This window comes from Polyodon spathula, chromosome 20 (genome assembly GCF_017654505.1).
Source record: "Polyodon spathula isolate WHYD16114869_AA chromosome 20, ASM1765450v1, whole genome shotgun sequence".
Lineage (NCBI taxonomy): Eukaryota > Metazoa > Chordata > Actinopteri > Acipenseriformes > Polyodontidae > Polyodon > Polyodon spathula.
The window spans coordinates 21,848,216-21,869,919 of record NC_054553.1 but is presented as its reverse complement, the minus strand read 5'-3'; the positions used below and the strand labels follow the sequence as shown (position 1 = coordinate 21,869,919).

General features: G+C 36.8%; 1 protein-coding gene across 1 annotated transcript in view; it reads left to right on the top strand.

Moving 5' to 3' along the window:
• Positions 1-21,704, top strand: part of LOC121295314 (carbonic anhydrase-related protein 10) — a 133,194-nt gene that overhangs the window by 79,805 nt on the left and 31,685 nt on the right. Inside the window, exon 4 of the mRNA XM_041219791.1 lies at positions 2,508-2,650. Coding sequence (XP_041075725.1) covers positions 2,508-2,650 — 143 coding nt within the window. The remainder of the gene's footprint in view (positions 1-2,507; positions 2,651-21,704) is intronic.

The window sequence follows — 21,704 nt, the reverse complement described above, 5'->3', positions numbered from 1 at the left end:
GCCAATACAGACGGCTTCTTTGCATACTGGTTAAACTGCTCACTTGTGGTGTGCAAAGTTGCAGGTTTGATCCACTACATATAATTTAGTGAACAGAGGCATCTTGCTAAAAAAGCTATAACATATTTCTACATTTGTGACAGGCAGAAGATAAATTGGGGGACATGTATCAAGATCGACCAACGCAGAGCTAAATTGGTGGAGTGTAAAATAGCGCTCTGCCGCGGCACAAATTTGACCCCATCCTGAATGTGTTAACTGGCCCAAAATTAATGAGTTGGCACATTTAAATGCGAAAATTCTGCTGCGGCGATGTTTTGGAACCTTCAAAATGGGCTAGGGTAGCACAGACTAACAGACTTATCTGAAAAATAGCACCTCCCTTCCAAATGGGCTGCTTCAGTTGAACAATAGGTAGGTCATTTGGAGAGGCAATGACCCATGTTGACTAAGTGCCTTGACTTTATATTATATTATTATTATATGACAGATAAAAACAAATATACATAATGAAAAGGATATGAACCAAATTTATACGACCAAAACAAACAGTGGTACATAATGAAATAGCTGATATCGAGCTATAATTTCATCCTCAGGGAGATCAAAAAGGGTAATGCAGACCGTAAATACTCTCCTTTTTTTTCTTAGTACTATCCCTCTGTTCCTAGGTTGTTCAGGAAAGTTAGGATTCTGAAATGCCCCTGAAAGTTCATCACGAATTTCACGGAAATCGTGCATTTGACTGCTTACCGTGAAAAATATGCATTTTATTTTCCTTACAGTGTTTTACATTACTGTACTCTTAACCCCCCTGTTTATTTCAAACTTTTATCAAGTAAAAGCAGCGCTAAAGTAGTCGTACACGGTCCGGTTTCGGAGGATGCGTGCTCCAGCCTCCATTCCCCGAGTCGGCTGGGGGTTGCGAGCGGTGAGCCGAGGATACAGATAATAATTGGGCACACTAAATTGAGGAGAAAACTGGGATAAAAAATTGGAGACGACTAAATTTAAAATGAATAAATACTGTGAATTTTCTGGGCCCCTATGACTGCAGCCATAATGTTCTTTCCTATCGGTCTTATTTGTGAACCCTTATAGGGCCGGCGCAGCTGTTCTGCTGCTTCATACATCTCATTTTAATATCACAGACTTTATTTACAAATGAACTTCACCTACAATTTGCCCATGCATAAGGTTTGACACCCCTTAAAATGTATGGCTAATGAGCATCGGAGCGCATTGTATGGCGGAGCGCATTGTATGGCGGAGCGCATTTTGGCAGTGCTAACACAGCCTTAACTTGCCAAAAATGAAATACAGGACAGGCAATAACTATTAAAAGACATGGATAATAGATTTACTGCTCTTTTTAATATCACAAAGTATAACTGTTTGGTTTTAGGTGCTGGGTTTAATATGGGTTGCAGGGAAAGTGTTCTCTTATAAATGCAGCAGACGCAGTCGCCATGTCAGGGTAGTGCTAACACAGCCTTAACTTGCCAAAAATGAAATACAGGACAGGCAATAACTATTAAAAGACATGGATAATAGATTTACTGCTCTTTTTAATATCACAAAGTATATGCAGCAAGGTGCTGGGTTTAATATGGGTTGCAGGGAAAGTGTTCTCTTATAAATGCAGCAGACGCAGTCGCCATGTCAGGGTATGTAGCAGTCAGAAACCATTATGTTTACAGATATTGGCAAAACATTTTCGGTAGATTAGTGAGGGATTGATTCACAGCCCTCGCGTGCCCCTTTGTTTTAATAATTCCTGTCACGTTCCAAATAATTTAGTGTTTTACAGGAGATGATTTAAGATATTATAATACCATATAATCTCAATAGGGATTATGTGTAATGGAGTAATTTGCATCACTAGAGATGGGTATTGAGGTGTAAATAATAAAAATATAGCTTCTGGTCCTCAGCACAGAGGTCTACAGTTTTGACATATAATTTATTTTGGTAATTGTAGTAATTGAAACCAGAAGGTTCTACAAACTCGCATAACGTAAGCTGCAGTATTATTTTAGATATTATTTTTTAGCGGCCCTTGACTTATTTCACTACATTTAGAGAAGTTTTTTTTTTTTTTTTATTGGACCAGTAACAGCAGATGCCATGAGGTTCTGGTATCAAAATGAGCTACAGGAGTAAAACCTTTCTTGGTGTACTTGTGAAGATTGTTGTTATTGTTTTAAAAAACTACTTTCCAAACAGTAAATTCAAATTGCTGTTACTTTTCTTTCAAGGGGTGAGTACCAAGAGTATGGTGAACCTCAGACGCCACACTGTAAGCCCAGCTCTTAAGCACCATGCCAAAGAACCAGGCTCGTTTGCATTCATGGTTATTTAACTTTTAATATGAGGGACTATAAGGGACAAAGTCTGTAACGACAGTGCATCACACAACACTGTCTTGTTACACACCATAAAAAGCTCTACATTAGAGGGACATTGAAATTCTAATTCTGCATTTCTTGTATCTTTTCTCTTTACAGTTCCCTCTTTCTGGGGGCTAGTAAACTCAGCCTGGAATCTGTGTTCAGTTGGAAAGAGACAATCACCAGCTAACATTGAAACCAGCCATATGATTTTTGACCCCTTCCTGACTCCACTTCGTATAAACACAGGGGGAAGAAAGGTAAGTCATTTTTTTCTTTAATATTTTGAGGAAATGTGTGGTGGATGCTGCAAAATTGTGTTTTACAATACTGTATAATACAATGAAGTGTACATGTATGTATATGCATTTTACATTTTATGGAATAACATGGGACATTTTGTGGTCTTGTTTAATGCAGTTTCGTAAATGACTCACAAAACTCACTGGATTATGTTGGTAAAATGTATTTGGTACTGGTGGTTCTTTGTACACTGTAATCTATATAGAGCAGGGGTATCAAACCTGGGGGCCACAGTATCTTCTGGCTTTTGTTCCACCCAAGCTCTCAATTACTTAATTGGTCTAATTATTTGATTAATTGGAGAAATGTAACACTTCTCTCCAGGTCTCCAGAATGTTTTATAGGTTGTGTGAATTAAGTGCATTTTTTAAACTCTTAAAGATTTTGAAACTATTTTATACATGCCCAATTGAACAAATAATGAGAGCTGGAGAGTTGGAATGGAAACCAGAAGACCCTGTGGCCCCCCGAGGACTGGAATTTGGCACCTCTGATATAGAGTTTTCTTTTAGTTACTTACCGATACATTACATTTTTGAGTTTCTTTTTAAAAAAAGTAGGAGAATTCTGTGCATGTTATATTTATTCAGAAATGTCTCTTTTAAATCAGACATTGTGTAAACTAACAGTAAACTTGCCTTTTAAAATGGTATGCAGTTGCACTAGGAAATGAAATTCCAATCTGAGTGAATGGATCAAATGGAAGTCATTGTGTTTATATATACAGGTAGTGCTGTGTCACAGTGATGTGTTTTGCCTTAATGAAGACATTCAGCAAGAACTTGGAAAAATCTGACATTTGATTTGCAAATCCATGGAAAAATGGATCAACCAAAGGATTTAATAGACTAAATTAACATAAGGCGTAATAGCAGTACAGTCTTATATTGGTTGTTGGTTTGTTTGATTTAATGTTTCATAGCACACGTATAAAGACTTTTCCCCATACTCACCATCCTGATGCACTGGAAATGGCCACTGCAAATAATTCCTTGCCTTCTTTGAAGACACAGATTTAAAGACAAGGTTTTCACACAGTGAAATTCGACAATAGTAATAATTTTCGTTGGCTCTTTAAATAGCTTGTAAAACCAATATGCAAATTATTTTTTTGGAATTCTGGTACGGTTGTCCACCAGTATTTTGCAACATGCTGTATCTAGTTCTATAGCTTAGTTTTGAGTTTCAGTACTTGTTTATTCAAAGTGTCTAGAAACGATTACTGAATAAATACTGCAGGGATGGGTTGCTGCCATGGGGGTTATTAAGATGAAATGTGAGTGTACCTTGCATTGTAGTTGTAAACCTAACATTACTAAGATGCCTATACTAGGGTCCAAAAAGTCATTCATTGGACTAGTTTCAAACAAATTAAACTACAATTTGCTTGATGTGCATTCTTTTTGGCAATATAGATGCACTTTACAGTAGTTAAACAAGTAAATTAATATAGACATATTGTCGTGTGTATAGATTCTTATAGATTTCTACAGAATCAATTGCTACAGAATATTCAAACTCTATAGCAACGTCTATAAGAAAGTGCCAAATAATCTACTGCATTTATCACCTTGTTTATTTTAAAATCCAGCAAATATAGTGAAAGGAAAAACACACTGGAAAGTATTAATGAATAAATGATAAACTCATTGGGCTCCACATAAAGCTGTGAATTATTTAATAATGAACACACAAGGTCAATTTAATTTCCTTCCTGTGAAAATCTGATTCACAAATAAGGTACAACAGTGTAAAAATCCAATGGAGCACATGTATGCATTTAGACCAGGGGTCTCCAACCCTGGTCCTGAAGGGCCGGTGTCCCTCCTGGCTTTTGTTCCAACTGCACCCTAAATTACTTAATTGAACCACTTAAGTGCTTATTAGAAGCACCAGTTAATTAATACAGTGTACAGTTAGAATAAAAACCAGGAAGCGCACCGGCCCTTCAGGACCAGGGTTGGAGGCCTGTGATTTAGACAAAACCTTTTACTTCAATCTTGTCCCATCAGTGCTGTTTATGTTCCAGTACTGTAGTTTACACAGCATCATAACAGTTGTGCAGGGAATATCTTCTAATTGCTTACAAGCACCTCTCAGCATAAGATAAAGTATATCTTACTCCAAAATACACTCTCATAGGGATAATTAATGCTTATTGATTAATGATACGTAAGCAGTATTTACTGCTTTGGAAATCATTTGGCAGTTGTCTGCATATACTGGGCCTGCATAAACATCCGCAAAACAGTTGAAAATCAAAGACATAGCTTTTTCTGACTCGGTTCAGTCCTCGTTCAGCCTCTGTGGATTTCTGAGAGGGGCAGATTAACCCTGATTGTGCTGTCACTTCCGTATTTATTATTTAGGGCTGATCAGGTTGTTTGGTTTCAATATTAAATAGTGCTGGTAAAATATAATCAAACAATGTGTTTGGAGTTTCCAGGTAACCTGGATAGTTTTCTCTACTTTATTCCTCCTTGTCATTAATCCATCTGTTCAACTGCAATTCAGTTCATTCACATTGCGGATTCTCCAGCCTGAATTTGCTATTAGTAAGAAAGACCCTTTTTGATCTAGTGCCGTTTGTCTTTCTGATTCATTTTTAAACATGCGTTTGGATAATTTTGCAGTCATAACATAGGATTGACAAGTTAGAAACAACATAGTTGCAGCTAGGCTCAGGTAAGATATTGCTTTTAGCTGTATTTTAACATTTGGGATCATTCATATGATGGCAACTTCGCACTTACTTCAAAATCTGTCCCATTGCGTACAGCTATGATACAGTTGGTTGTATTGGACAGGGAATATGAGGTTGATTATCTTCACAGCTGTTTTTGCTTTTGGTAAAATGCATTGTGATTATGAAATTGTATTTAATTATGCAGATTACTGATGCTAATTAATTAGAAACACATTTTTTAGCTGAACTTGTTTGGTTGTTATGATAGCAGAACAAAAGTGTGATTACTTTTCTCAGCAGTTATGGGAGGTAAATATTATGCACATATTTAAAGTGGGCAGTGCAGTTTTTTGCTCTTATGACATTATTATCTACATGTATTATATAGAAATGTTGCAGTAAATGTGTACGATAGTTGTCAATTAGAAAATAATTTGTATCTGTTCATTCAGGTGATCAATAATGGATAATAGCTGCTTTTTGTTGAATAACAGGTAAAATGGTAGCAATTTACAAATGGTAAAAAAGTGTTTTTTCAATGTATTTGTAAATTGACCTATGTTGTGTTTATGAATGTTACAATAGGTATTAAACATCCCTTTAACAACCCTGTTTAAATCAAATTAATAGAAATCATTATGTAAAATACATTTATTTTATTTGCCAGGGCTTAATTGGCATTATTATAGAGAATTTGTCACCCTTTAAAACATCTTTGTTGTGTTGGTATCAGACTGTAGTAATATAATTATTTAAGCTGGTAAATTTGTTGATTTAAAGGGACAGATTAAAATAGAAAAATAATAAGCATCTGTCATAAACAGTAGAAGAGTAGATAATATCCTCAGTGTGTTCCTGATCGGGTACCACGAGGAAATCAAAACCATTTTAAAATCTATAATGAATACCAAAACAAATCCACATTAAACAGACTGCTCATTTAAAAGCTTCTAACAATTTCATATAAAATTATATCACTACTAGTGACATTTTTGTAGAATAAACTAATATTAAAAGTTCTCCACCTAGGGCCTATAAAATTGATTGTACAGTATTTAGTTTGTCAAGTTTTACAGAGTACCACTGAGTTAAAAGTGGACGTTTGGTACATTTCTGTGTAGAATAACTGTTCAGTTATCTTCTGTTTTAGACATTACCACCGTTAGGCTAGTGTTGGTGTTAGCAGCATTAGCATAAGAGATTCACTGAAAGGAGATCTAAGAGACCTTGGATTCAAATCCAAGCTGAACTACTTCATTGTGGGAGCCTGAGCAAGCCTCATGTTTTTGGGTTATCATATCAGTTTCTTGTTCCATTAGATGAGATGTTCTCTGTGATGACACTCACAAATCAATTTATTTATAACAAAAAGCAGAGTATTTTTTTTTTTTTTTTTTTTTTTTATAATAACGATTAAGTACCATGCCTGAACACAAGCAGGCGTACAAGTCTGGGCCGTGTGTGTTCAATGCTTGACCTCCTTCTGAGGTAGGCCTTTCTGATCATACAGCATTTTACAAAGATTTGTCTTGGTTGGGATGGTTTGTGTCAGAATATGGCCAATATGATACCGGTTCTTTATGGCGATTAGTTTAACTTACTTTATGGCGCAAATGACCATACATAAACAAAACTAGGTGTTTAGCTTAATCTTAGCATATATTATTTACTGCACTGCGCCAACAGATGTTGTAATCTTGCTTCATTCTGCATTTATACACCATTTGGATTGCATAGTCTAGATAAAGAGCAAGAATGGGAGTTTAGAAATGCAGGAGTGTGCACTCTAGTAGCTTTGAGTATGTTCTAAAAACATTTGAATTCCCAGTTCACTAAAAATACTGCTCTGCATCTGTTAGCAGAGATTATCGTGTTTCGCCATCTGTGCAGATTAATGTTTGCTGAAAGAAGGCACCGTAGATGAGAAGCCAAGCTCTTCAGATAAAGTTCAGATAAAGGATCGCATTTTTTCATTCGACTTTTGCATCTTACACCAGCTTCATACTAGTATGGTACATGGAAATATGTTTTGCCGTGCCAGACTTAATTACAATTCAGAGTAAGAACACTGTAAAAAAAAAAAAAAAAAAAAAATAGAAAAAAGAAATAAACAGACAATGTTTCCTCAAATATTACTACTGCCAGCATTTGATTAAACATTTATTTTACCCAGGAATATGTCATGGAAAAGATGAATTTCCTTTAATCTAAACCCCATTCACACAAAACTGCATCTTTGTCTGTGAGAATTGCCTACTGTATTCAAGATGGGTTGAGTGCAGGCAGTGAGAGGTATAGCATAAGGTATAGCTTTTAATCTAAACATCTTGTACCATCAGACATTGCTCTCACTGCATTTTATAAATGCATGATGTCTACAAATCTGTATTTTATTTTTTTTTTACAATTTATAGAGTTGGCTGTTCATGTTATAGAAATATAAAAACAGTCTAGAAAAACTGTCTACATTATTTGTACATTAGATAGAGCAAAGCGTTGAATAATAACACGTTGAATGGGACAGTTCATTTTTAGCACCCTTTTAAAGGAGTGGGCATGGTTTTCTTTAACACTCAGTAGCAGCTGCTGACGTGCTAATACATTCAGAAGTCACACATTTTAATTATGTTAAAATAATTATCGCATCCTTGTCTTTAGAATATATATATATATATATAATATTTATATATATATATATATTGATATATATATATATATATATATATATATATATATATATATATATATATATATATATATATATATATATATATAATTTCCTGTATTATATATAAGGATTTTTACAGTGTGGCTGTGACATATTTTATTAAAAGGTACAAAATAAAATGTATAAAACATCATGTATTTTTAAAAAACATTTATTTATTCAATTTAAATTGTTTAATTGATACAGTTTTTAGATTTTCTACAAATATGTATTACCAAAACATAGTGGATTCAGTGGAAAGTTTTGAAGTTCACACAGTAATGTTTGATGTATTTGTTTGCAGTATTTGCTATAAGAAAACATACCACAAGGTCAATATATCAAAAGTCCACGAGAACCCTGTTGGTACGTTTTAGTACCAGATCAAGAGTTGGGTATTTGTGTCCGGGGACCAGTTGATAGTATCTATAACAAAAATACTGTCAATGTAAAAAAACAAGTTAGAAAAAAAAAGCCCAAGTTAGCAGAAGCAATTGGGGCAACCTTGTCAAGCATCAAGCAAATAGGCACAATTGGAAAGGTGCTGGAGGCCAACATTCACACAATTGTTGCTTCTAACTTGGATTCTTTTTTTAATCACTCCACTTTATCCCTCCACTTTAGATTGAAATGCTCATTCCCTTATCAGCTGGGTTGTAACCAGAATAAAGATGCTGAGACACATACGCGCCAAGGAAAGTGCTCAACACAGACTGAAGTGTTCTTGGTTATCCTTGCAAGCACTACTACAGAGAGAAAGGGAATGTGAGAGGCGTCATCACAGGCGCAGACAAGTATGCTTTGGAAAGACACACAGACAACATGCAGGTAAGGCACAGGTAGATCAGGGCACACATGGACAGACATTTAGCCCATACATACAAGAATATGTGAAAGAGCATGAAGCAATATATATCCAACAATGAAGATGAGATCTAGACCAATAATGGCAACAAGTGCAAGGGATAATGAGAATGCAAGGTAAGCATATTGAAAGTGACAGTTGATAGGGCAGGCATTGCAGAGCCAGGGCTGCGGTGTTGGAGCATTTTTTCATTTCCTTTTTTGGTTGTGCATTGTCAATGTTTTTTGTTGCAGATATGACTTTTGAGCTGATAAGGAAATTGTCACAATCCCATTGAATTTGCACAAATTGCAATGCCACAAATTGGCATTTCAATGTAAAGTTGAGTGATCAAAAAAAGAATCCAAGTAAGAAGCAACAATTGAGTGAATGTTGGGCCCCAGCGCCTTTCCAATTGTGCCTATCTGCTTGATGCTTGACAAGGTTGCCCCAATTGCTTCTACTAACTTGGGCTTTTGTGTTTGATATCACCACTTTAAACGGCTGTTGCATTTTTCTAACTTGTTTTTACATTAACATTGTTTTTGTTATAGATGTCACTTCTTTTTTTACTTCATCAAATGATGAATAAAGCGAAGGAAGGATATTTGAGAATGTGTACTGTAAATAGACAGACAAGAGAGTAATAAGTAAATAAGTTTTAGTTGCAAATGTTCATACATGAGTGGTGAAAACAATATGTCTGTTTTGGTAGGTATTGTTATTTACTTAGGTACAAAACTACAATGTTACGAATGGTTAAAAAAAAAAGTGTGTGCATGTCAGTGCTAAAGGGTAGTATACTAACACATTTTAATGCTGCAAAAAAACCATTACTCTCCTTGTTTTAGAGGTGTTATGAACTTAGGCCGATGTAAGGCATTTGTAAAGCATTAGTTTGCTTCATAAAAGGCCATATCCGTGCCCTTTGCATTTCTTGGCAATGGTTTGACTTCAGTGAGTGCATCATTTGCATGCACCCATTTTCCAGTAGCACCCACAGCAAGAAGAGACACGTAGTGTCCTGAAGTAACACCCTGTCCTTGGTGTATGATAGTGGAAGCTAATTGGTCATTCCTGTTGTCCACAGTAATTTTGCTCTTCTACATAGTAGTAAACTTGGCATTGTGTTGCTTTGTAACTGTCCAGCCTGGTTTGGTTTCCCAAAGCATAAGTTGGCGTGCAGTCATTCTTCCTGCTGACTAAATAAGTTATAATTTCATGATTGGTGAAGTTTTGCATTGCCTATATTTGATCATCTGATCATTTGTTTTTTGTAGCTGGAAATATCTCCTCTTCCATAGGTATCAAGCATAAAGTCAGCAATCTGTGATCAGCTTGGCTGGTCAGGCATGGTTAAGGAGGTTACCAAAAGTTATGTTCTGTTTCTGGCGCCTATTAAGTGTGAGTTGATCATACGCAAACAAATTCCACAGATCCACAGATCCCATGGAGTCAGTCAGTTTATGCAATTCCTCTTGAGTAACTGGCACATAAGGGGGATTCTGATGCACAGATGGAAGCTGTAGCAAATCCTCCAGAAGTAAGATGTTGATTTTTCCAAAGCAGCCATCATCTGTGTTAGCAGTCTGGAAAATCTCACACAGACAAAGATGGATGTACAGTAAGGTGACATTGGAAATCATGGACACTTCATCAATAATCACATCTCGCATGTCTGTATGAAGGCATTGCAGTACCTCATCAGAGAGGTTACGACACACTGGTGTTTTTCCATGTTCCACTGGAAGCATTAGTAGTCTGTGAATGGTCATCCCATTAATATTGTAAGCTGCAACTCCAGTGGGTGCTGTGATTGGCACTTCTTTTCTCAGGCTTTGTTTCACCCATGCTGTGACAGTTTGAATAAGACAAGTCTTCCCTGTGCCTCCAGTACCACCCACAAACATGCAGAGGATGGGGGTGTTTGTTTCAATTTGTTGTTGCAAAGTTTTGGCAGTGTGGACAAACACTCTCTGCTGATCTTTATCCACATCTCTGAATTCAGCCATTGCCTCTGCAGCTTGCAGAGGAGCAAGGTGAACTTGCTTTTTACGTCCTTCTGTTTCAAGCTTATTGTCCTCTTCAGCCTCTATTCCCTTTTGTTTCTGCTCTACTAGTCAGGAACTCCTCATCAGCTGCAGCTATTTGTTGTAGTTTGTCATGATAGGCCATAGCTTTTTGAAAGCTATCCCTATAAGCTTGGAAGGCTTCCACAAAGGAAAGGTACCGTTCTGTCTTTCCATGGCTTGAAAAGTAGGAGGATAGCATAGAAGTGAATATCCATATTGCCTTTGCAAGCTAGCAAAATGGCTGGATTGCAGTCATTGGTTCTGACTTCTGCACTACTCCGTGGTAGATAGAGTCTGCCATGAGGTCTGAGTGCTTTCCGGCCAGCAATGGCCTCAGCCACGTCTCGGATTACCACCACGGTTTGTTCTTTTCTGGGAAATCCAAAGCGACAAACTGTCACCACCTTGTTTTTGATTTTCTTGGATCTTAGACAGTACTTGTTGCATTTATGTTGCTGCAATTTCAAAACACGGTCTCTGAGTACAGGTGCTATCAGGTCATTTGGAATGGTACAGGTGGCATGTTGATTAATGTACTATGCAATTTGTGAGTTGGGGAAGTGGTGCATCTTCCACCCAAAGAAGCAACTGGAAGTGCTGCATTCCACTACCCTGGTACTTTCTGTGCCAAAAGTGATGTGTAACTTTACCCAGAGGGCCATTTGGGGATGTGATAAAATGCAAGATTGCAGGAAACTTGTTGTGCATGAACCGAGATGCACTGACAGGATCTCGTGCGACAAGTTCACTGATGGGCATGTTTGCAAACCCTGGTCCATTCACCTCCTTTATGTATTGTCCCAGGTCAGTCCAGGTCCTCTATTAATCTGGCACAGATTGGCCTGATGCTGCAGGTGAAAGATATATTGCTGTTACAGCCTAAATTGCATGTGGCATGACTGAAGCTGAGCCTTTGCAAACTCTGTTGGATTCAAACGGGACGTCCATTCAGCATGCATTCCATGAATTCCATGAGTGTACAAGTCTAGGAAACACAGTAGGTCTAGTTTTTTCCCCCAGTTTGAGCGTCATCCTGTATGTGAAGCATTTGGTAAAGATCAGTAGCTATATCTTCCTTTATTTCACTGTGTATGGGATGTGTTATGTAATTGTTGTAAATGACAGCCTCTTCGTCCGGTTGAACCTTATGTAGCAAAGGTTCTTTGGGGTTCTTCTTTGGTTTTATCCGCCACAGTGATTTAATCGCCATCCTCTTCCTCATTGTCAGAATGACATTGAAATGCGTTCAAGTTGTGATAACAGAGTTTTGTGGCAAGACGATGTCTTTTTAGAAAGGATTGATTTCCTTCAACTTCCGTAAATCATTATACATTTTATTGACATCCACAATGTATTCCCAAACAATATGCTGACAGTAATGTAAACAATCATATGCAAAGTATGAAATGTATGCATTTTTTCAGTACAAAACAATAATAATGAGAACTCGTCTTCAAATTCAGTTAGATAATTTCTCTGAGCACTTTGTCAGCTTTTTGCTGGTCATAGCTAGGGATTTTTTTTATTATTTTTATTTTTTATTTTTTTTAAGCAGCAGTGCGCCCCCCACCTGGGTTTGAATTTTTAGACCTTCCAGTCAAGAGCACAGTGCTCTAACCACCACTCCACATATGCTACAAGTGAAGAAGCACTATTGTCTCGTTGTATAACATTTTTCTTTTCTTTTTTTTTTTTTTTTTTTTTACATGAAACATGCTTTTTGTATAGGTATACAAATGTTAATTGCTCTGGATAAAAGCATCAGTCAAATCAATTAATATGACATAGTTTTCTGACTTGGTATTTATTAATTTATTTATTAGCATTAATTTCTACGTTTATTCAAAAATATTTATTTCTAAATATATTTATTCCTCTGTTCATTTTTTAAATCATGTATTTATTTCTGCCTAATAAATTATTCCTTTATTTATTTTTAATTAAAGGAGGAACTACAATTTATCAGAAATCAGAGATTTAGACAAGGAAGCTACATGACACACTTGTGTACAATTCCATTCTATGGTATCTACCAAACAGGAAACTAGATATTTTCAAACAGGAATTAGAGCATTTCTAGAATCAAGGAGAACCTTCAGGTTTTCAGCAAAAGTTGGTCAGACATGGACATAAGATTAAAAAATTCCTGGTTTATTTTGACGTTGACCAACATGTGGAATCACATGATTTGTGGATGTCCAGTTATTTAGCTTTTCTGTTTGAAAAGTCATTATATACTCTTAAAGTAAACGGAAGAGGAAGAATTTTACCTTAGTCTGATGACATATCTCATTGTGTATAAAAGGTATTTAGGTTTTTTTTTTCACATTTAATGTGAGAGTTTCAGATTTTTGGTACTGGTACAGTTGGTAATTCTAAGTGATTTAGTTTTGCCGCTGCAACATGGTCAAAACAGCAAAACTCTTGGAGCTGTATAGAGACTTTCTGTAGTTTCAAACAAGTTTTTCTAATTTGTACGAGGAACCACTGTTCCTCTCAATCTGTAGTTTTAAACAGGTTTTTCTAACTTCTACGAGGAACTACCATTCCTCTCAATGTCTATGACATTTCTTGATCAATCCAGTGAATTAGAATTAATCATTTTTGGAGCTACTAGGAGTTAGTTCTGGCCATATGAGTTTGATATTTTGCAAATGGAAAGACCAAAACTTTTCCATTTTTTTCAGATGAATGTTGATGAAAATATATATATATATATATATATATATATATATATATATATATATAGTCACCTTTTTGCTCGCCACACAGGCTCTCACGGGTTCTTCTCCCTTCTGAATCACGACCCAACACACAGGATTCTACTGAAACAGCGCTCACGCGCACTTTTAATAAACACAAAATGAAATAAACACAAAACAAACACCTAGCTCCTATTTGGAGCACTCACTAAACATAAACAGGAACCTAACTATCACGCAGGACGGCTAAACCGTTTACCTGCCACAAACATTCAAAAACACACCCTTACACAATACCTCAATACGACTGCTCACTCACACAGTCGGGCTCTTCTCTCAGCAGCAGCCTGGAACAGACTGGCTGCCTCTCTTAAATACCCTGCACCTGGCTCTAATTTACAATTACCACCAGGTGCAGGGGATTACTAAACAATAAAACAATTACACAATTAAACCCCATAACACCCAAATGTGCATTCTCACAAGGTTTTTAGCAGGGAAGGATTTTAACCCCCTCCCTGCTATCTCACTATATATATATATATATATATATATATATATATATATATATATATATATATATATATAGTACTATGCAAAAGTTTTAGGCAGGTGTGAAAAAATGCTGTAAAGTAAGAATGCTTTCAAAAATAGACATGTTAATAGTTTATATTTATCAATTAACAAAATGCAAAGTGAGTGAACAGAAGAAAAATCTACATCAAATCAATATTTGGTGTGACCACCCTTTGCCTTCAAAACAGCATCAGTTCTTCTAGGTACACTTGCACAAAGTCAGGGATTTTGTAGGCATATAGTCAGGTGTATGATTAAACAATTATACCAAACAGGTGCTAATGATCATCAATTCAATATGTAGGTTGAAACACAATCATTAACTGAAACAGAAACAGCTGTGTAGGAGGAATAAAACTGGGTGAGGAACAGCCAAACTCAGCTAACAAGGTGAGGTTGCTGAAGACAGTTTACTGTCAAAAGTCATACAACATGGCAAGACTGAGCACAGCAACAAGACACAAGGTAGTTATACTGCATCAGCAAGGTCTCTCCCAGGCAGAAATTTCAAGGCAGACAGGGGTTTCCAGATGTGCTGTCCAAGCTCTTTTGAAGAAGCACAAAGAAACGGGCAACGTTGAGGACCGTAGACGCAGTGGTCGGCCAAGGAAACTTACTGCAGCAGATGAAAGACACATCATGCTTACTTCCCTTCGCAATCGGAAGATGTCCAGCAATGCCATCAGCTCAGAATTGGCAGAAAACAGTGGGACCCTGGTACACCCATCTACTGTCCGGAGAAGTCTGGTCAGAAGTGGCCTTCATGGAAGACTTGCGGCCAAAAAGCCATACCTCCGACGTGGAAACAAGGCCAAGCGACTCAACTATGCACGAAAACACAGGAACTGGGGTGCAGAAAAATGGCAGCAGGTGCTCTGGACTGATGAGTCAAAATTTGAAATATTTGGCTGTAGCAGAAGGCAGTTTGTTCACCGAAGGGCTGGAGAGCGGTACACGAATGAGAGTCTGCAGGCAACAGTGAAGCATGGTGGAGGTTCCTTGCAAGTTTGGGGCTGCATTTCTGCAAATGGAGTTGGGGATTTGGTCAGAATTAATGGTCTCCTCAATGCTGAGAAGTACAGGCAGATACTTATCCATCATGCAGTACCATCAGGGAGGCATCTGATTGGCCCCAAATTTATTCTGCAGCATGACAACGACCCCAAACATACAGCGAAAGTCATTAAGAACTATCTTCAGTGTAAAGAAGAACAAGGAGTCCTTGGAAGTGATGGTATGGCCCCCACAGAGCCCTGATCTCAACATCATCGAGTCTGTCTTGGATTACATGAAGAGAGAGAAACAACTGAGGCTGCCTAAATCCACAGAAGAACTGTGGTTAGTTCTCCAAGATGTTTGGGCCAACCTACCTGCCGAGTTCCTTCAAAAACTGTGTGCAAGTGTACCTAGAAGAATTGATGCTGTTTTGAAGGCAAAGGGTGGTCACACCAAATATGTGATTTGATGTAGATTTTTCTTCTGTTCACTCACTTTGCATTTTGTTAATTGATAAATATAATCTATTAACATGTCTATTTTTGAAAGCATTCTTACTTTACAGCATTTTTTCACACCTGCCTAAAACTTTTGCACAGTACTGTATGTATGTGTGTGTGTGTGTGTGTGTGTGTGTGTGTGTGTGTGTGTGTGTGTGTGTATATATATATATATATATATATATATATATATATATATATATATATATATACAATGCCTTGCAAAAGTATTCAGACCCCTGACCAATTCTCTCATATTACCGAATTACAAATGGTACGTTGAAATTTCGTTCTGTTTGATTTTTTTTTTTTAAAACACTTAAACTCAAAATCAATTATTGTAAGGTGACATTGGTTTTATGTTGGGAAATATTTTTTACAAAATTTAATGTTCAGCTGTCATATTGAAGCTTGTTGCGAAGTCTACTCATTCAATCAAACCAAGTAGTGTAACCATTTGCTTGTATCATTTAAGATGTTTTTCAAATCAAGTTAGTTTATTTGTGTCATCTGGCACATAGCTGAAATCGTAAAGTAATTAAAAGTAGGAACGTCCCTGACAGCGGCCTGTCTCTATTTAGTGCTTTAACTTGCAGAATGGATAAAACGGTGTTGGGAATTTTAAGAAAATGCATTTGAGAGCAACATTTTTTTAACTCTACACAGAGTAAAGGGTTTACACTATGTATAATGACCCACACACAGGTGTAAGCCCTTTGTTTACCAACAAACCTAACCTGATTATAAAAAGCAGACCTCTGTAATGCCTAGTTTGAGCCATATATATTGTGACAGATCAAAGCAGTTAGAAAATGGGAAAACAGCAGCAGCTTTCTGTGTTCCTGAGTTTGGGGTTGCCTATAGAATAACAAATGATTAGTCTGTAGTGAGGGCAGAATTAATGGTCATAATTATGGCTCTGAATTGGATTTTAGATGTTGACCCAATTCCTTATCTTCTCTGATTCACTATCAGTAGTGAAAGGTTATTTTAACCTGGGTTCCTGCTTGTATAAGAATAAAAGGTAACAAAGCAGCAGATAAGGCAACAAGAGAGGCTGTTATGGATTGCATGAGTTTATTAATTGAATTAATTTATTTATAAAATATTACTTTTTACCTCCTTTAATCCAGATTTGAACTGCTGACCCTCTGGGGGTGGTTTGTAGTCATGCTTTTATGCACACATACAATGTGCCTTTCCGGCCATCAGGGGTCGTTCATTACAGTAGGCCCTTGCACTTTAAAATAAATGTCTACAAAGGGTACGTTTACAACATGGTGGATTATGCGCTCAGTTTAAGGTTGAGGAATCAGTAGAACATAATTTATTACATTGTAAGAAATAGAAAAAAGAGATGGGTGAGATTTTTAGAAAATGAGCAGTATCTGGTATGAAGGGATTTTCTTTTTAGACAGGTTTAGGAAGTGGAATACGTTTAGGAAAGAGTTTCTGAAATTCACTAGAGCTTCAGAAAGGCTTAAAATTACCTTTTAAAATGAGTGGCACATCCAGTAAAAGCACTCGCGTGGAGTGCATGATGCACCCTATATTCTGGACATTGCCAGTTCGACTCCAGGGCATTCCTTTGCCGACTGAGGATGGGAGCTCCCAAGAGACTGCGCACAATTGGCGGAGCATCCCCCAGGGTCAGCCAGGGTGTCCTCAGCCCACCGCGCATCAGCGACCCTTGTGGTCTGGGTGGGCGCCTCCAGGTTTGCCTGTAAAGCTGCTGACACTACTAAATTGGGGAGAAAATAAAACAAAATTAATTGGCGACTACTATATATATATCTATATATAGATATATATATATATATATAGATATATAGTTGTGTTTAAAAAAAATACAAAAAAATCAATCGAGTGTCACACAATTACATTTATATTTAAATCCAAGAAGAAGAAGCAGCTTTACTTGGAGAGAGACACCACAGGAGAATATTGGCGGCTGTACTTGGTTTGTAGACTTTTGTGCTTTGCTGTGGGGAATGGAGATTAGCTTCCCCCATTAAGCAGAATTGTAAGGGTTTTGAAGACCCAGTCTAGCTAGTGCCTGCAACAGCAAGGTTTTGTTTTGTTACTTTTACAAAATGCTTTTGTTTGTGCCTTAAGGCTGCTACACACCAGACGGGATGCGACAAACAAAACTGCAGCGATCCTATAGTTTTGATAAGTATCTTTCACACCACAGACGACACACCAGGCAACTCTGCAGCGATGCAAAATAAATAGAATTGAATTCTATTTTTTATGATTTGTCCTGCGACGACTAGGGAATTCACCAATCAGAGAACAGCTTCAATGTATCTGGTCCAGCAAGGTGAAGTAGTCTCCAAAATGGCTGAGGAAAAATTAATACTTTCCGTGGAAAAATATCGAGTTTTGTGACAAAGATTATCGCAATTATAAAGATACAGATTTAAAAGGTAATGTATGGGAGTCCATTTTGAAGCCACTGGATAAGCCTGGTATGTATGATTGATTGCCATACATCATGTTGACGAATATGTACCAGTCTTGCTTGTAGTTTTGTCACTAGCAACTTTTTTCTAGTTTTATTGATCTGGCAGTTTTCCAATCTGTTGCATTGCCTCATATCATGTCACTTCGAAAGTGTCTTGTCACCCAAGTCGCATTGCCTCTGGTGTGTGGTGGCTTTTAACCCTTTAGTGGCTACTGAAAGTAAGATAAGAGGGCTATCTTTATTTTTATTTTTTTGTTATCCACATTCATAACCATCCCTATAAAGCAGGAGAAGGTCTGTTCAGAGCACTGACCACCCTAACTAAAAATGAGCATCACTTATCATAGTTTCAGATGTAAGTGACAAGTCTTTCCTGTAATTTGGGGTGCAATCAACTGGAAATCTAAGGTCCTTTTAAACTAGCTCGAGAATCAGACATGCCTCTCACGATACTTGATTAATTAGACAAACTGTTTGATATCCAGGGATTTCAGTTCCATTAAAGACTGCATTCATTGATGTGCAAACTTACCAACAGTAAGCTGTAGAAACATATATTTGTGATAACTGAGCTAAATAGTTATTTTTTGAAATTTTCAAGAGAATGACCAAGCCGCAAAAGCACTTTGGATTTGGATTACAGTATTTATAACAGGGTTAAGATAGACCTAATCTCAGAAATAAAGATGTTTATATAACTGCAATAATTGTAATGCATTTCTAATGTTTTTGGTGTTTTACATTGTATGAGCAGAGGAGGATTTGATTCTACTTTTAAATGAGATGATCAAAACAATATGTGAGTTCAAATATACTAGTAAGAAAGAAATACCTGAAAATATACTGGTGTTTGGTCACATTTGTTATGTTTTATAATAATAATAATAATAATAGTAATAATAATAATAATATTCAAATATTTCCCACACACTCTTTGAGCCGCCCGGGTAGGTAGGGCTAAGGTCAGCAGGGCAATCCACGGTTCACCGCACACCGGCGCCCCCTGTGGCTGACAGGCCGCCTGCAGGTCTGCAGTGGAGCCATTTAGATCTGTGTTGTCCTCCGGCACTATAGGTCTGCTGGCTTCGCTGTGGATCCGCAGTGCGAAAAATGACGGCTTGCCAGGAACACGTTTCGGAGGACGCGTGTGTCAGCCTTCATTTCCTGAGTCGCCAGGGGGTTGCAGCAGCGAACTGGGATTAATAATAACACAAATGGCGATTCCAAATTGGGGAGAAAATCTTTAAATTGAATTCCATGTTCATTATAGATCCCCCAGAAAACAATTTAGTATAACTAATGAACAAAGCTAGCTGATACTTACATCCAAGATTTTTGACAACTTTCAAAAATACCATTTCAGAAAAAGAAAAAGGCTTGCAGAAAAAGTGTCTAAGCAGTGTTGTGAAAATAGCAACCAGAATGTCAAGTGCAAATCACTTTGACACATCACAAGTCGCCTTCTTTATGTAAAAAGCACATTATAAAGAGGTCGTCTTGCTTTAGTCTCTATCTTAAAAGCAAAGATCAATGTGTGGTCTGATTAAGTTGTGCACTATGGATTTCTGTAGTCAGCCTCATCAAAGATCTAATTTATTTTTCTCTAACGATGCCGAATCTAAAGTTCTTCTCTCTAGTGATTTAATTTTCACTTGGTCATTACAAGCCAATACTGACTTAATGGACTGCAAATAGGAGAGGAAGGTAACATAAATTATTTCTTGCAGTTGTCCATCAGTATTAGAACTAGAATTTTGAAAAGAGAAAAAAAAAACAGTAGCTATATTTAAATTTATATAAATAAATATGACTAACCAGATTTAATATATATATTTGAAAATGGTAGCCATATTTAAATTCTCAATGAAGGTGACTGACGAAGTATATCAATTTTGATCTTTTGGGAAATCAAACTCTAGATGAGATTTTGGATGAGTCTGAATCAGACACCAACACTAATTCAAATGGTGAAAAAAAAGTAATACTGCTAGGCATCAAAACTTACCAAAGCACAGCTTCTGGACATAGAAAAAGAAAAGGAAAAAAAATACACAGAAGTCCACTGCCTGGGCATCGAGTGTCGTTTTTATGCCACTGTTCGAGTATTTGAAAATGCAAACAACATATTTGTTGCCACTGTAAAAGGGTACCGCAAATCTGACATGGATACCTCCTGCCACTAATCCCGGATCACAAAGGATCACAACAAAAACAGAATTGTCACCTGACACTGCCGCATGTCTTGTGAGAAAGCTTTGTTTTCATGTGCAACTAAATATGGCCAGACATGGCAAAGAAGCTCTGTGTGATGTTGCTCTAAATCGCTTGCTGCAGCTCCACCTACTGTTCAGAATGAACATCTAAGAAAAGGGCCTGTAAATCTTCAAAGCTGCAATTTCAATGGCAGTGTTCTATAAACGGTGCTGCTTGTTTTTATCAGTTCAGTATTTATAATAATAATTATAATAATAATTTTTAATTAATGCATATTTGTTTTTATTTTTTTAAAGGACTATTTTTTTAGGTCAGAAGCAGAAGGATATTTAATAAAAATTACTTGTTTTTTTTTTTTTATTTAGTTAGTTGACCCATTTTATAAGAGCAGCAATGCACTTCAGGGTGTGGAATATACTCTAATATCCAAACGCCCCATTCGGCTTCGCCTCATGACTTATAACACACCCGGGGCGTGTGGATATTAGAGTATATCCCACACCCTGCTGTACCTTATTGCTTATATATATATATATATATATATATATATATATATATATATATATATATATATATATATATATATATATAGTAAGGGATTGGTCAGTTAAAAAATGGAAAAAAAAACAATGTAAACTAACTGGTTGGTAAACAAAGTAATTAATGTGAAGTGTTTGGGATTAAAAACTAAAAGTGGGTTAATGAATACCCTGGTAAATGATGGTGTGTTAAATAAGGGTGTGGGGGCATTAGGACCTGGTAGTGGTTATAGGAGTCAGGATCAACTCCAGGTTTATTTAATTGACTAATTAGCAGATTAATTAATGTTTAAAAAGGTGTGGGGTGTGAGTGTGTTTGGGGTGGGTGATAGTAGGAGTTTGGTTTGGAGAGTTGGAGAGTAAGCGGATTATAGTGAGACTGGAAAAACGAACTATTGGAAAAGGTATTTGGGATTACGATTTGGATTGTGAATTGGTTTTGACGACGAGAAGTTGGATTTAGTTCTTCAGACAACGCCTCGACAAAAGAAAAATAACGTTTTATAATCAAAATAAAGACTGCCTCAACAAGAGGAAAATCGCACCTGGTTTTAAACTTAATATTATTGTCTATTATTATCAAAGCAGAAAGCTTTGCCACCCGATGTTTTCAGCTCAACGTAGTTAAACACTATTTCCTTCTGGAACCTCCGGACCGTGTTCCCCACACCCCTCCTATAGCTCTGCCCTGCTTCCTTTTTAAACCCA